At 36.8% G+C, this 17,695-nt stretch overlaps 1 protein-coding gene across 1 annotated transcript in view; it reads left to right on the top strand.

Annotated features, from left to right (window-relative positions):
- The window catches only part of LOC130869971 (amine sulfotransferase-like), a 38,739-nt gene extending 21,415 nt beyond the window's left edge, over positions 1–17,324 (top strand). Inside the window, exons 2-7 of the mRNA XM_057762504.1 lie at positions 2,410–2,561; positions 5,042–5,250; positions 11,569–11,695; positions 12,960–13,054; positions 15,448–15,631; positions 17,155–17,324. Of these exons, the coding sequence (XP_057618487.1) occupies positions 2,420–2,561; positions 5,042–5,250; positions 11,569–11,695; positions 12,960–13,054; positions 15,448–15,631; positions 17,155–17,273 (876 nt within the window). The 5' untranslated portion in view covers positions 2,410–2,419 and the 3' untranslated portion in view covers positions 17,274–17,324. The remainder of the gene's footprint in view (positions 1–2,409; positions 2,562–5,041; positions 5,251–11,568; positions 11,696–12,959; positions 13,055–15,447; positions 15,632–17,154) is intronic.
- The last annotated feature ends 371 nt before the right edge of the window (positions 17,325–17,695 follow it).

The following is a 17,695-nucleotide window of genomic DNA, read 5'->3' as shown; positions in this document are numbered from 1 at the left end:
ACCTAGTCCATCATGGTAGAGCTGCTCAAACCTCTCAGAGCCACGCACACAACCCCATTCTAAGGCACACAGCCAGTCCATGTTGCCATTAAGCAAACTGCAGAAGTCTGATCACAAACCCCAACCAAATGCTTCATCTCCCGAAAGAGCCAGAGGACACACTGGCAACAAGATCCAGAAAGCTGGCGCTTCAATATGGTGCAGCTTTTCTGCTATCCCTGAGTCAGGAAAACTTCTCTTAAAAGGGCTATGCCTCTGCTTTCTTCTTGCAACCAAAGCCCATCCAAGAAAATGCCATTGTCAAACCACGCTCAACTCTGTTCTTTTGTGTCTAGGATTACTTTTTAATCTTTCTCAGGTTTTTATGAGGATGTAGTTACCCATATTGTCATGCCAATCTGTTGGAGGAGAGAGCCACTTGCTGCTTCCCAGCTGTTTAGCCCTGAAATAAACATAGAAAACACTATTTCATTTAAAACACTCCCTGGCCCATTAGCTCTAACTTCTTATTGGCTAACTCTTACATATTAATTTAATCCGTCTCCATTAATCTGTGTATATCCATGTGGCAGTGGATAGCTGGCAAAGTTTTGGGATGTCTGACTCTGGCAGCAGCTCATGGCATCTCTCCAACCTGGCCTCCTTTTTCCTAGCATGCCATTATTTTTCTCTGTCTACCTAAGTTCTGCCCTTTCCATAGGCTAAGGCAGTTTTTTTTATTCATTAACCAATAAAAGCAACACATAGACAGAAGGACCTCCCAAAACATTTACCAACTTTTTCAAGCCTTTTAGCTCCTTCTGAACCTCTTTATCATTTCCCTGTCTTCAGCATTACTGATTATTAACAAGTGAGATGAAGATTCCTCTTCATCATTCACTAATTCTTTAGGCTCTGACTGATTGTAACCATTCAGTTCTGTAAAAGCATCTAGCACCTCTTCTGGTGGTGTAGAGGGTATTGTCTCCCTTCTAACTGACTCAGAGGGAAGTATCTCCTGCATACAGGATTTAAGTCCAACATTTCCTATATTAGGATCCAGAAATGAATCATATCAACAGAGATACTTCCTGGTTCATAATTACAATAATGTTATTGAATCTTTATCCGAACTTTTTTCCATGTCACAGCATCTAAAGTCCTGCACTCAGAAAACAAAAAGCATAGCTGCTCTATAAATTCTAAAAATTTCTCTATCTGATGTTGCTGTACTCTTGTTCCTCTATCTTTTAATATAGCTCCAATCAACTGTATAGCTATTTGATTGCTTCTTCCTTCCCCTTTAGTTCAATATATTTACAAATTTTTTTACTCCCAATTTTAGTGTTCTGCTTTATTCTATGCTTCTTCAAATTCGATTCTTTATTTCTGTTCACTCATTACTCAGGTATCCAACTGTGGTACCATTTTCTCATGGATTCCTCACATTCTCCTTTGTATGTCTGGCCATTTCTTCAGTGTTTATTAGGGTTAACTGATCAGCTCCACATGGAAAGCCCCCATTTCAGGGTTCAACCACAACATATATTATTTCTTGAACCAGAGTTGAGGCATGGGAATAATTGAGGCACAGTTCAAAGGGCAATATTAGGAGGGAGTCTTAGGGTTCATTTAAATCCTAAGATCACCCACTTTTATTATCAAAACTGCTTTCATATCAAAAGATAAACTGAGGGAGAAGTTCATTAACATTCTGTTTCTTCCTGGGTAGAAGGAGAGAATGAGTTAGCTCATATATGGAATTATGGCTGCTCTCTCAATTAGACTGAATTAATACCACTTCCCTGGGCAATCACCTAAATTACAATAGAAGGAGCACAGCAACATTAGCATATCCTAACTAACTATTTGTTTAGGATGGCATCAAGTTGTCTCAAAAGGCTAGGTGACCAGGTACAAATTGTACCCTGAAGGTTGCTCAGAATTATGGCTGCCATACAATGTAGAAATACGGGCCTTTATAATATGGCCTCTTTATAAGGAATAAAAACATATTATACAAAAAAACTTTTCAGTTACAAACATGTTCTGACCCAATTGTTTGTTTTCTTCATTCTAATTTGACCTGATGGACAACCTTGAATAACTTGGTTGTATTCTCTGTACCCTAATTTCCTCATCTGAATGTTTAGAATTAAGATCACCTTTCTCATCTGGAATTACAGAAAACTCTTTCTAACTTCCTACTATGTTTGTTTCTTCATATTTTATAGAGTGATAATAAAATGTAGCTACATAAGATTTTTTTAAAATTTTAATAATCTAGCATACATAATTGATTATTGTAGTAAATATTAATACATGAGGGACATTTCAGTGGTGCTTGGTACATGTAGAGCACTCAAGAAGCATTGTTCACTATTGGAAAATACTATGATAGTGAAGAAAACTTTATAATTTTTCTTCTAGGAAAATCACTATGGACAATCAAGATGAATATTTATTTAACTTCAGAGGCTATAACTTTCTAAGATCTATAGTTAGCATGAACATAGTGGAAAACATGGACGATCAGGAAATTAGAGATGATGATGTCTTCATAGTCACATACCCAAAATCTGGTGAGTGGCACAAATAGGCCATATGGCATTCGTTTTTGTTTCGTTTCTTGTTTCTTTATTTTGCTTAGTTTATTTGAGATAGGGTTTCTCTGTCTCTTTGCAGCCTTTCCTGAAACTAGTGATTGTAGACCAGGCTATCCTCGAACTTATAGAGATCCATCTGCTTCTGCCTCCCAATTACCTGAATTAAAAATGTGTGTCACCAACACTCAGTATTTTGGTTTGATAATAAGTGCATAAATATTCTCCTTTCCACACACTGTCATTTCAACAATATCAGTGACTTTTCTCACTGTTGCAACAGAATACATCGTCACGTTGGAGAAGTCCCAATGGCAGCTGAAGGTACCTTGTCAACTTACATCTGCAGTCCAACTTGATGAACCTAATATAGATAACCCCTCATACATGTCCAATGATTTGTCTCCATCAATATCCTAAATCCCATCAGACAACAGTATCTGTAATCACAGCAACCTACAATTTAGAACAATGTATGATCAAAACACAAATAAAACTCAAGTGTCTAAGGTTAAGAACACCTGCCTTGTATAAATTGTAATTTATTGTGGAAAAATGCTGGGGGGTAGGAATCAAATATGGAGCCAACAAAAGCCTATTGGTAAAGGATGGCAACATTCCTTACCCTATTGAACAAGTCTGAGATAATCAAAAGTCTTTTCTCTAAAAGATACATGCTTTATTATGTAGAGACTTTAATCTCAGACAATGATTAAATTTCCAACACATGCAATTTTGTTGACAAGATTTCCAAGACAGCTGTAATGTACTTAAAATTTTCAAAAAAAAATTGAAACAGTGAGACTTCCTGGAAGCCTGGAAGCCTTGAAGTTTGTGAAGCTAATCAGGACAAGAAAGCACAAGCACTTCCGTTTGACTCCTGTTTTCTGTTGGACATGAAGATGAACTGAAGTTCCTTTTGTACCTCAGGAGAAGGTGAAACTTACAAGTCTTGGTGTAAGTTTTTGCAGTGGTTAACACAGACTAAATAGTAAAGCTATAGGTGTTAAGATTCACATCCCCACCCTACCCCCATTGTCCTTGTACAATAACACCAAGATTATATGTTTGTATTTGACCATTTCAGTAAATAAAGATGCTTTGCAAAAATATTTTTGTTCATATTAAATCCTACTTTACTTTCTGTCTTTGTGATGTTTAATGTGCTACAAAACTTGGAGGACCCCATGAGGCAGTCCCTGGTTCACTGTAGATAATAACTAAATAACTCAGCTGCTGAAGAGATGCTGGGTGCTTCTGGAGGTCCTCAGAAAGGATGTAATGGGCTATGAGTGTTGATATTGTGCCACACAGGATACTGACATATTCACTGTTGGAAGCCCTGGAGTCTGGGATGTCTTGGCATGATCAGCTCTTTCAAAATTTCAGGATCTGCTTCATATGGTGCACCATAACTCCTCACTGGAAATAGTGACCGGTTGATCCAATATATACCACTACCAGTGAATTATCTGGAATAGCCATTAATAATTAAGAGTTAATCTAATCTACACTGTCACCAATAAATTATCAGAAATAGTCACTAATAATTAAGAGTTAATCAAATCTACACTGCCACTAATAAATTATCTGGAGTAGCCATTAATAATTAAGGCTAAATCTCAGCATGACGGTATATGATCACATGGGGTCCATTCTTAAAGGGAATAGAATTGGAATTTTACATGTATTTCCAAAATACTTCCACTGTATGACCTGATCTAATAGTCCAGAGACCAAATATCAATAACACCGAAATCTTTGGTTTCCTCTTTCTACATGTGTATTATGATCAGTCACTGGGAATATGGCAGACACGTATTTGAGGTACAAAGCAAGATACAAAATTGAAACTGGAAATATTTAATTCTATTAGTTTTCTCACCATTCTAAAAGATAAGTAAATAATAAAGTAGTTTCAGAAGTGAGTCAGAATTTCCCATGAACAGCAATAAAGTAGCATTCAGTATCCTGTTATATATCTTATGAAAATTAAGAAATAAAGTAGTAGGTTCCTAATAGGAAAAACCTGTCAGCAAGACAGAAGTGCTGCTATCCCTGCTGTGATCTGACCATACTGTATGTATCCACATGTAGTAATACTGCACTTTACAGGTTAATGTCTGCAAATGTTATATGTCAATAGCAGTTAAATATTAACGAAAGGACTTGACATGAAGCATAGAACACACAGACACTACGAGAATCATTTGGATTATCACTACCAATCAGCACATATTTGTAAGTGAGAAAGGAACAGAGTTGTAGAATTCAGCCTTACTGACTTGAGTGTTCAACACAGACAAAGGGGAATGAAAAAGGAACACATCCAAGCATGCCTAGGGTGCTAAAGGGAAAGAGAGCTCCAAATTATTTGTAAAATGGATGACATTACTGTTGGTATTCATTATTAAAACCTTCTTCAAGATTGAAAACAGGATTGTTATTTGTTCTTACAGGTACTGTCTGGACACAGCAGATCCTCAGCCTGATTTATTTTGATGGCCACCGGAACAACACTGAAAACATTCAAATAGCAGAAAGAGCACCCTTCTTTGAGTACAAAAGTCCTAATGTGGACTTTGCCAAAATGCCATCACCTCGTATTTTTTGTACCCACCTCCCATATTATTTAGTGCCAAAAGTTTTCAAGAACAAAAAAGTCAAAGTATGTCATAGAGCTTAGTGATGACTTACTGTACCCATGAAATGCCTTCTCTAAGTACTGAATAATTAGGCTATTCCAATGTTTTGTCACTGTGATGCAACTGCTATGAACATTCTTGAGTGTGTCTCCTGGTACTCTTCCACCAGCTTCCCTAGAATCCACACCCATGAATAGTGCTGCAGAGCCACAGTGACCAGAGTTCTCCACATTCGGAAGTGATGCAGTAATTCTGAAAAAAGTGTATTTGTCATTTCTTGCAGAAATGCTCAATAGATGAATTCTTAGTGTTTCTTCAGTAACATGACATATCAGACTTGTAGATGTTTCTCAAAATGGCAGCTAGAAAAAGTTGTCTCAAATGTATGTTAATTTGTATCCTCATCCTTATAATGGAAGTAACCATGTTTAATGTTTATTGGCCATCATTATTTTTGATTATGTGAAAAGGTTCTATCATTAGCCTAATATGTTATTACATTCTTCTTGTTGGTTTGTTTTCTGTCACCTCTAGATATGAATCTATTTTAGCTCATCCTCATTGTTTTCTCATGTGTGTTTTCATCAGCAACATTATTAATTTTAGTTTTATAAAACTGATTTTTCTTTTTGTTGTTATTTTTCATTTTTTATTAAAAATTACTTTTCATCTTATTATACCAACACCAGTTCCCCCTCTTCTCTTTCCCTGTCTCCCACAGCCCCCCTTCCCATTTTCCATCCATTCCTCAGAGGGAGTAAGGCCTTCTTTCGGAAATCAACAAAGTCTGAAATACTAACTTGAGGCAGGAGCAGGCCCCTACCCCTAATATCAAGCCTGAGTAAGGTATTCCACTATAGGGAATGGACTCCAAAAAGCAGGTTTATGTACCTGGGATGGGTCCTGGTGTGAATGCCAGGGTCCCCTACCTCAGATCAAACCACATAATTGTCACCCACATTTAGAGGGTCTAGTTCAGTCCCATGTAGGTTCCTCACCTGTCAGTCCATAGTCTCTGAGCTCCCACTGGCTCAGACCAGCTCTCTCTCTGGGCTTCCCAATCATGCTCTTTACTTCCCTTGTTATTTTGATGCATCCTCCCTCTCTTCAAATGAACTCCAGAAGCTCATCTGAGTGCTTGACTGTGGGTCACTGCATCTGCTTCCGTCAGTTACTGGATATAGGTTCTATGATGACAATTAGGGTAGTCATTAATCTGAATAAAGGGGAAGGCTCTTTCAGACACCCTCTCCACTATTACTGGGAGTCTTAGCTGGGGTCATCCTGTTGGATTCCTGAAAATCTCCCTGGTACCAGGTTTCTCCATAACGTCCTCTGCCAAGGCATCTTCCTCATTGTTCTCTCCTAACTCACTCTTGTTGATCCCTCATGTTCCTATACCTCAACTCCTCTCTTATAACCTCCTACAAGTTTACCCAAGAAATCTTAATATTTTCCTTCCTGGATCCCTCCATGTGTGTCTTTCTTAGGGTTCCCCCTTTTACCTAGTTTCTCTGGAATCATGGATTGTAGCTTGGTTATCCTTTGATCACATCTAATATCCACTGAAGAGTGACTACACACCATATCTGTGTTTCTGAACCTGGGATACCTCACTAAGGATGATTTTATTCTAGTTTCATCCATTTGCCTGCAAATTTCAAGATGTCATTTTTTTTACCACTGAGTAATATTCCATTGTGAGAATGTACCACATTTTCTTTATCCATTCTTCAATTGATGGGCATCTAAGTTGTTTCCAGGTTCCAGCTCTTATGAATAATGCTTCTATGAACATAGTTGAGCAAATGTCCTTGTGGTATGATTGTGCATCCTTTGGATATATGGCCAAGAGTAGTATTACCAGGTGTTGAGGTAGATTGATTCCAAACTTTCTGAGAAACTACCATACTGATTTCCAAAGATAGACAAACTTTTCTCTTAGTACTGTTGTCATATTGTCACATAAGTTTGGGTATGTTGTGCTTTCATTTTTGTTGAATTTTGGGAAGTCTTTAATTTCCTACATTATTTCTTCCTGGACCCTTTGATGATTCATTTGAGGATTGTTCAATTTCCATGTATTTGTAGACTTTCTACAATTACTATTTTGGTTGAATTCCAACTGTAAGTCATGGTGAGCTGATAAAGTACAGTGAGTTATTCCATTTTCTTTGTATCTGCTGAGTTTTCTATGTAACAGAGTATGTGGTGAATTTTAGAGAAAGCTCCATGAGGTGCTGAAAAGAAGATATATTCTTTTATGTTTGGGTGGAATGTTTTATAGCTGTCAGTTAAGTCCAGTTGAGTCATGGCATCTGTTAGTTCCCTCATTTCTCTGTTAAGTGTCTGTCTGGTAGACCTGTGCAGTGGTGAAACTGGAGTATTGAAGTTTCCCACTATTATTGTGTGTGGTTTGATGTGTGATTTAAGCTGGAGTAATGTTACCTTTACAAATGAGGGTGTCCTTGTATTGGGGCAAAGATGTTCATAATTGAGACTTAATCTTGATGAATTTTTCCTGTGATGAATATGAAATGTCCTTCTCCATTTCTTTTGATTAATTTTATTTTGAAATTTATTTGTTAGATATTAGTATAGTTACACCTGTGTGTTTCTTCAGTCCATGTGCTTGGAAAATCCTTTCCCAACATTTACTCTGAAGTAATCTGTGTATTCAAGGTTGAGATTGATGCTATATTTGGTTTCGGTGGTGGTGGTAGTGTTTGTGTGCTTCCCTTTGGGGTTTGCTGGTGTAAGGTTACCTGTTACCTGTGTTTTTGTGGAGTTTTTCTTCTAGTACTTTGGTTGGAGTTTTTCTTCTAGTACTTTCTGTAGGGCTGGATTTGTGGATAGGTATTGTTTAACTCTGGTTTTGTCATGGAATATCTTATTTTCTCTGTCTGTTGTAATTGAGTACTTTGCTGGATATAGTAGTTGGGCTCGCATTTGTGGTCTCTTAGTGTCTTGAGAACATCTGCCTAGGACCTCCTTGCTTTCAAAATTTCCATTGAAAAGTCTGGTGTAATTTTTGCCCAATGATCTTGTTTGGACTCTCTGGTTGTGGCTGCCAATGGGGGCAGACTGAGAAGCCATCGATAACGGCACTAGGACCTGTTTCTACTGCATCCACTGGCTTTTTGGGACCCTGGTCTATTTGGATGCACACCTTCCTAGGCCTGAATGGAGTTGGGGAGGGCCTTGAACTTCCCACAGTGCAGGGTACCCTGCCCTCTCTTAAGAAGGGAGGGGGAAGGAAGAGAAAGAGTGGGGGAGGGGAAGGGGAATTGGAGAAGGGGAGGAAGTAAATTTTTGAATAAAAAAATTTAAAAAAGAAAAAGACAAAAGTCTGGTGTAATTCTGATAGGTTTGCTGTTTTATGTTACTTGGCCTTTTTTTGCAGTTCTTAGTATTCTTTCTTTATTCTGTATATTTAGTGTTTTGATTAAAATATGACAAGGGGACTTTTTGAGGGGTCTAATGTAATTGATGTTCTGTATACTTCTTGTACCTTCATAGGCATTTCCTTCTTTGGGGTGGGAAAGTTTTCTATGATTTTGTTGAATACTTTCTATGCTTTGAGCTGGTATTCTTCTTCTTCTATCCCTATTATTTTTAGGTTTGGTCATTTCACAGTGTCCTAGATTTCATGGATGTTTTCTGCTAAGAATTTGTTGTATTTACCCTTTTTTGAGTAATGAAGCAATTTCATCTATTGTATCTTCAACCCCTGTGATTCTCTCTTCCATCTCTTTCATTCTGTTGGTTATTTTTGCATCTGTAGTTCCTGCTCATTTAACCCCAATTTTCCACATCCAGAATTTCCTCAGTTTGTATTTTATTGCCTCTATTGGAATTTTCAAGTCTTCAACTATTTCCTTCCCTTGTTTGATTGCTTTTTCATGGTATTGTTGATTTTCTTTAAAGGATTTATTGATTTCTTCCAGTTTTTGTTTGTTTTTTCCTCCATTTTTTAAGGGAACTTTTCATTTCCTCTTTAAGGGCCTCCTTTATTTTCATAAAGTTATATTTAAGGTCATTTTCTTCTTCATCTGTATGTGGGGATATTCAGACCTGGTTGTTGTAGAACCACTCATTTCTGGTGATGCCATGTTGCTCTTTATGTTGTTGTATGTATTCTTACACTGCTGTCTACTTATCTTTTCCTCTAATTGGTACAAGTGGGTTCTGTAGCTCCCAGGGTTGCTCTTCATCCAGGTGCAGTTAGGGCTTCTTCCTCTGAGTGGAGTTTGAGCCTGTGGCTCCAGGAGTTGCTGTCCCTTCATGTGTAGATGGGGCCAGTGGGTCCTGGGGCAGGAGATGGTTGATGGGAGAGAGAGTTTCTGCCTGATTGCTGGGGGTTCTGTGGGTGGGGGAGGTGTTGGGTTTAGGGCCTAGAGAACAAGGGCTTTCCAGGCAAGATATAAGATACCTGTTCCTGCTGATGCACATGGGGTCGGTGGAGCCTGCCCTATTTTTCTTTTAAATAAATTCACATTTTTGAAATTTTTCCTTGCTTTAAGCCTAGAGATATGTTCTTTGGATTTTGGTTTTTCTTTCTTATTCTTTTCCTTCCTCCTTATTTAATTCCTTTTTTTTTTTTTTTTTTGGTTATAAACTGATTGGCCCATTAGCTCATACTTCTTATTAACTCTTATAACTTATATTACCCACTATTCTTATCTATGCTAGCCACATAGATAAACTTGGTACCTTATTCAGCAAGGTAATCACACCTTATTTCTTCTGTGGCTGGATCACAACTGTGGACCCAGCTTTCCTCTTCCCAGAATTCTCCTGTTCTTGTTGCCCTGTCTCTCTACTTCCTGCCTGTTTGTTCTGCCTATACTTCTTGCCTGGCTACTGGCCAATCAATGTTTTATTAAAATACAATTGACAGGGTATAAATTATTGTCCCACAGCAAGAAGAAAGAAATAGTCATAAAGGGTTGACATTTGGGGTCAGGGCAAAGTAGAAAAATGATTCATGAGCCTCAAAATGTTTTTGCCTGATTTAGATTGTATTTGGTATGCTTACTAAGGCACTTCAGGCTTCACTTGGCAACAGTAGCAGCCACTTTTGCTCTTTGACGAGTACCATAGTAGTGATGTATTATTGTGATATTTCTGGGCCATGCTTGCAAAATGTTAGGAATATCAGTCAGATTAAGTATTTGAAAGAAATTATCTTTCTAAATATTATAACTCTGAGCTATCTCTCCAGCCCCATCGTTTTTTTTTTTCTTAAAAGAGTACTTTGTGTAACTAAAGCTGACATGAGCTCCTCCTCCTGCCATAGACACCCAGGTGCTAATGTTGTAAACAGATGCCCACAAATTACGATTTCTATGTGAGTTTTTATACTACTTATGCCCATAGCTTATGTTTACCTTATTTTTCTGAAAGATATGAAGGAAAAACTTATTGTTCTTTGAAGATTATAAGTAGATTACTAGGTATATCAATATGATTATTAGATTTTGTTTTCAGATTTATTTCCTCTGTTACCTTAGTTTTCCAATATCACATAATACCCATCTATTGACACTCATGGGTAATTAATTTATATTTAAAATATTATACAATATATTTTGATCATATGAGGCAAATTAATGTTCAGTATTTATGAACATTACAAATAATACTGCTTTTTAAGATTTGAGCTACATTCTTTTTAATTTAACTTAATATTTATTTTTTTAAGATAGAAAACAAACTATCTTTTTTCATTATACATACAAATCCAAGTTCCCATTCCCTCCTTTCCTCTCATTCACTCCACTTACCAACTCCCCACTCTCCATCCACTCCTCAGAAAGGACAAGGCACAATTCTTTGGAGAAGTTCGAAGGCCCTCCCTACTATATAGGTTGAGCAAGGTATCCATCCAAAGTGAATAGTTTCCCGAAAAGCTAGTACAAGCAAGTATGGAAAAATCCTGATGCCACTGCCACTGGCCCCTCAGACTGCCCCAGCCATACAACTGTCAACCTCATTAAGAGGGACTAGTTTGGACCTATGCTTGTTCCTTCCATGTCCAGCTAAAGTTGGTAAGTTCCCATTAGTTCAGGTAGATTGTTTCAGTGGGTGCACCCATCATGATCTTGACCTCTTTTTGAATGACATTCTAAAACATGAAATGCCATAGAGAAAGGTTGTTTATTACATTACTCTCTGTAACACCAAAATATAAATAATAACCATTTGACTTTGAACAGCTCAGAGATTAGAAGAAATAATTATGCTTATTGTCATAATTAAATATTATAAAATTTTATTTAAAAACTTATAAGTATAACCAAGATTAGCTTAAAGAAATAATTTTATAATTTTGTCTACAGATTCTTTATATCTACAGAAATCCTAAAGATGTTTTGACCTCCTACTTTCATTATTCAAATTTGGTCATTCTATTTGAAGCCTCAAATTCTGTGGAAACATTTATGCAAGCATTTCTAGATGGAAGAGGTAAGTATTAATTAATCGATCCAGACTCAAATGAATTACACAAAAAGTACCAGAAAACCAAATTCTCAGACTTATAGAACACAACTTAAAGAAATGGAGTCAGGCATTTTTTTTAAAAGAACAACCAAGGCTAGCTGAACTGGGACTGATGGAGCACATGATCAAACCAGACTCTCTGAATGTGGCTGACAGTGAGGGCTGACTGAGAAGCCAAGGACAATGGCACTGGGTTTTGATTCTACTGCATGCACTGGCTTTGTGGGAGCATAGTCTGTTTTGATGCTCACCTTCCTAGATCTGGAAGGAGGGGGAAGGACCTTGGACTTCCCACAAGGCAGGGAACCCTGACTGCTCTTTGGACTGGAGAGGGAGGGAGAGGGGGGAGGGGGGAATGACAGGAGGTAGAAATTTTTAATAATAATAATAAAAAAAGAAAAAAAGAACAACAACAAAAAACACCAGAACAACAACAACAACAAAAACAATAGCAGACAAACAAAAAACAAAACACAAAGAACTTATCTCTAGTGAAAATTGTATGTCAACTCTACGAACTATCAACTGGCTTATCTTTTTGCACCATTTGAAGATTGTCAGGATTACAAAAACATGTCATGTAGGAAATATTGTAGTTTACAGATATTCTATCAATTCCTTCCAACTAGTGGCAAAAGTAGAATAATCCATTCTGGCAGAACAAACGCTGAAGGTTGTTGTATGTTCTGCATGAGCCTGTGTATGGCTTTTTACTGCAGCTGTGGAATTGTTCATTCTACTATATAGGTGGATTAATTAAAGCAAAAGGCTCATCAGTGTAGATAGAAGCTTCTGTCCCACCTGGTCCCACAGTCACTCAGTCCCAAAGAAACACAGAGACTTATATTAATTATGCATAATCTGTTTGGCCTATTAGCTCAGGCTTATTATTAACTAGCTCTTACAACTTAAATTAACCCATAATTCTTATATATGTTTAACTATGTGACCTTTTCTCAGTGCAGCATTCTCATCTTGCTTCCTCTAAATGACGACTTTCTCTGCGTTTCCTCTTCCCAGAATTCTCCTAGTCTGTTCACCCCACCTATACTTCCTGCCTGGATACTGGTCAATCAGCATTTTATTAAACCAATACAAGTGACAAATCTTAACAGGGTACAAGAGCATTATCCCACATCATATCACATGTAGAGTCAGAATTTCACTTACTATTAAGATGATATGCAACACACAGCTTGGCATTCTCACATGTTACTTTTCTTCACAGTGCTAGGAAGCAATTGGTTTGACCACATAAGAGGCTGGTATGAACACAGAAATGACTTCAATATTATGTTTCTGAGCTATGAAGATATGAAGAAGGTAAGATGAGGTAGTTATATTTTTAAATGATTTCTTTTAAACTATTCTTCTCTAGATTGAAAGCACATTCTCCAAGATATCTTCATACTTTAATTCTTTTTTGGGCTTATTGTTAGAGATGATTCCTAATGTCTAGCCTCTGCCTCATTCACTGGACATTCTCTGTACTCTCTTCTCCATTTAAACTCATCTTTTGTGATCCCTTCTTATACAAACACCTGTGTTAAAGCCGGGCGGTGGTGGCTCACGCCTTTAATCCCAGCACTCGGGAGGCAGAGGCAGGTGGATCGCTGTGAGTTCGAGGCCAGCCTGGTCTACAAGAGCTAGTTCCAGGACAGGAACCAAAAACTACGGAGAAACCCTGTCTCGAAAAATCAAAAAAAAAAAAAAAAAAAAAAAAAAAAACCACCTGTGTTAAAGGCAACCTCAAAACTTCACAGAACCAATGGCTTCCATAATTAAAAAATTTATTATCATATGTTAATTACATCTGTTAGTGGAATTTGATGTTAAATTCTTGACCATTAATAAAATATGCATTGATCTTATTTTGCAACACTTCTGTCATTTCCATTCTTTTTTTTTCCAACTCAGACCCTCCCCAGTCACTATTACAAACAATTCTATTTTAACGTTGGCTTTTAAATTTCAACATATAAGAGAACACAAGAAATTTGTCTCATTGTCTGGCTTATTAACTTAACCTGATATCCTTAACTTGACCCACCCAGCAGGTCCTAAGTTATTCCAGGCTCTGAAGTGGCACTATCTGAAAGACATGGGCGAGAGAGAGACAGACGCCAAGCAGTATTCTTTTGTCAAGGCATCCCGTTTATTGAAGCAAGTTCTATGTCTTAAATACTCCTCAGTGAGGAGCTTGGGCAGAGGAAACTGGGGAAGGGGGAAGGGGGGAAGGAAAGGAGGGGCTCAGTAGCTAGGCAGCTAAGTGGGGCAGTTGCAAGGTCAGTGGCTAGAACACCTGCTGTTAGCGATAAGCAGCAAACAAAGAAGACACTCTGAGGTGCCTTCTGAAGCTTGAATCTCCAAGGTCAGCATACAATGTCTTAGTTAACTTTAAGTTTTCTGTCTCAAGATTTCCACCCCAAGGCCCTGTGAGACATGAAAAAGGAGAAGCCTGAAATGACTCCTGACAATTAACTTCATACATTTTACTGCAGATGACAGTATTTCATTTCATTTTTAATGTCTGAATAATAATATATTTTATTATATAATATAAATACATAATATATTTATTATTATATTAATAATATATTGTATATGACAGATATCATAAATTCTCTACTGTTGGTGGACATTAGGCCAAGTCCATATCTCGAAGTTGAAGATGTACAGCAATAACACTAGATAACAGTAAGGTTTTGAATGGTGACTTCATTTCTTTTGGCTATATTCTCAGGGAGGCTAGAGTTGACTTGATAACCCACTTCACTAAAGTTTCCCATGCTCACTACTGAAGGCCAGCAAACAGCAGTGAGGCATGTAACTACTGTAAATTGTGGACAATTACAGCCATAGACAATTATTTGACAGATGGGACAAGTTCCCCATTTTTATGAATCTCTAGAATATTTTTTGATTGGTCACAATGAAACAGTATCTTAAAATGCTGTGTAAATCAAAGAAAAGTTGTTAAAGTTCACCAAATTCTGGCACTTATTGAAATACTGATTAATGAAAACTAAGTGAATGGCTTCTCTGGGACAGACTCCAAAACAAGAGTAAGCAAGGACCTTTCTGTAGAGCCCATGAATTAAAACAGAAGTAAAAAGTAGATGCACAAAGTAAAAACTCCCTAAGTGTGCCTCGGCTGGCGACATGGCTAAGCAGATAAAGGGCTTCCAATGTGTACCTGACAACCAAAATTCAATCCTCACAGCCTCCATAAAGGTGGAAGGCCAAAAATAACTACTTAAATTTGTCTTCTGAGCTCTACCCATGTAGCACAATCTCCCATCATGCACCAAGCACGTTGCATGCTCACATGCATACATGCACACAAACACACACACACACACACACACACACACACACACACTATGATTTAGTAGCTCCAACCCCTAATCCAAGCCCATAGGACACTACTAATGGAAGACCATGCCTAACTTTGAGAGCAGCATAGACTTCATACTGAATTCCAGGCCAGTTTAGGCTACAGTCTCAAAAGAGCTGTGTTTTATTAACAGTTTATTCTGTATCAATTACAATAAATAATAATTTCAGTTTTACTTTACCCCATTTCTATGATGTTTTTATGTGTTGAACAATCTTTGCATTCCAAAAGTAAATCGTACATGTTCATGTTACACACTGGGCTGTAACTCACACCTCCATTAAAAGGTCAGTAACTTCTCAACCCATGACATTTTCAGGACCTCAGGGGCTCAGTGCTTAAAATCTGCAGTTTTCTGGAGAAAGAACTGAGTAAAGAAGATATGGAAGCTGTTGTGAGACAAGCTACATTTCAGAACATGAAATCTGACCCACGAGCAAATTATGATGATATAAAAAAGGAAATTGGGACAAGAAATAATGAGGGAACATTCCTCCGCAAAGGTGAAATTTACTAGTCAGTAATAGCAAAATAAATAAATAAATAATAATGTTGAGTGTTCCTAGAATACTTTGAAGAAATAATACATGTTTCTAAAGTATTTCTTCAGGTGATAATGACATAATGACATTTGGAAATTTCCAGCATTTTAGTTGACAAAGAATTTGAAGGCTTTGTAGTAGTTTTAGTTAAGAATCTGACAATTTCATTTATTAAATAAATATGACTTTCCTTCTTTTTAGGCCACATAAATGAATTTTTAAAGTATGTCAGCGGTCTTGTCCTAGGAAATAGATGTGTTAGAAGTTAAGGCTCTAATTGATATTGTGCTATTGTTTTGTTGGAGTTGTTTTTTTTTTTTTTTATTTTGCTTTATTTTGGTTTTTTATCTTGTTTTGTTGGGATTGTGTGTGTGTGTGTGTGTGTTTCAAAGAGAGAGAGAGAACGTGTGTTTCTTAGTGTAGTCTAAGCAACCACAGCTCCCTTAAATTTATAATCCTCCTGTCTCTACTGCACATGCTCCCTGAAAACTAGGATTACAGACATGGGGATACACTGCTTAAACAAGAACAATTTATTTACTATTTTTATAGGATATTGGACAAGTAAACTTACTGTCTATCTATATTGAAAACAAAGTTTAAAATGCTGCTTCCTGATGTGTGAGGTTTTTTACATCATAAAAATTAGAGTTATGTCATAATAACTTTATCTGACATGAATTCAGTAAAGTAAACAGGCAATAAACTTATTATGATCTCATCATATGCCCAGAGATATGAGTAAGAATGAACATTTCCCCCTTGATACCCTTTTTCTGCTGTATTAGCTTATATTTAAATATTGCTGGGTTTTTATATTTTTCAGGAACTCTTTTATATTGTCTCTTCTGCCACTTAACATCAATTCTCACAGCTCATTTCTGAGCAAGCCTAAATGTCTTACCCATGATAGCTCGCCATCAGTTCCAAATGCAAACAATGTATCATCCTCTCAGACAACTAAGGACCCTAAATGACTGTTTTCATTTTAACTAGCAGAGTGATCATTTCAAATTTCTACTCAGTAAAACCACAACAGTAACCACTCTGAAGCTCTTTGTAGCATTGACTTAATTTGCTAAAACCCTCTGGGTCTCATTTTTTTTTCTGTTTAAAAATAAAGAACCAAACAGCATATACCTCAAAAGACTGTGTTTGAAATATACTGTGTTTGAAGTCTCAGTGTTTTCTTAGTATAATGATTGGCACATAGTAAAATGTACTTTTAAAATTCTAATATATATTTTTAACTTTTAAGGTTTTTTTCTTTCTAAAAATTGGCTACAACTCAGTGGTAGTAGCTAGTGATATCTATTTATTTTGTTGCTACTCATGAAGTTTCTTCTCTGATGAGAGGAGAGATAGTCAAGCTAACTCTCCTGAGAGGGATGTGCAGTGTCAGCTGTAGAGAACAGAGTGATTTGGGTGGACTGTGTCCCGATACCACTACTTATGTAGGTGCTATCCTGTGCTTCTCCCATTAGGAACCATTGGCGACTGGAAGCATCACTTGACTGTGGATCAGAATGAAAGATTTGACAGAATATTCAACAGGAACATGAAAAACATTCCCTTAAAGTTCATCTGGGATATGAATGAGTAGTAGAATTTTAATTACCACATGAATCAATCATATAAAAATGTACTAACCAAAGACCATACTTAAATATTAAAATTAATTTCTTCCACTCACTTAACTATGAATTATAAGGCACAATTCTCAAACAATATAATTAACTTATCTTTTGCTTACTGGCCATAACATTGATTTTAAAGTTAGCTATTAGCAATGGTATATTTCACAAAAATAGTATAACAAAAAACATAAACTTGGCTTGCAATCTTCAGAGATTCTTCTATAGTTCGCATTTTCTTTACCTTTTATTAATTCAGGATCAAATAAACACTAAAAATCCATTTAATCTTATACTTAATTTTAATTAATTGCTTTCAAAATCAATACGACTGTTCAAATGTGCTGTGTGAAATAAACAGAGGTGTCATATAAAACATTTATGCCTTTTA

The sequence above is a fragment of the Chionomys nivalis genome, chromosome 2, assembly GCF_950005125.1.
Source record: "Chionomys nivalis chromosome 2, mChiNiv1.1, whole genome shotgun sequence".
In the NCBI taxonomy this organism is placed as follows: domain Eukaryota; kingdom Metazoa; phylum Chordata; class Mammalia; order Rodentia; family Cricetidae; genus Chionomys; species Chionomys nivalis.
This window is presented reverse-complemented; position numbering and strand designations above follow the sequence as displayed.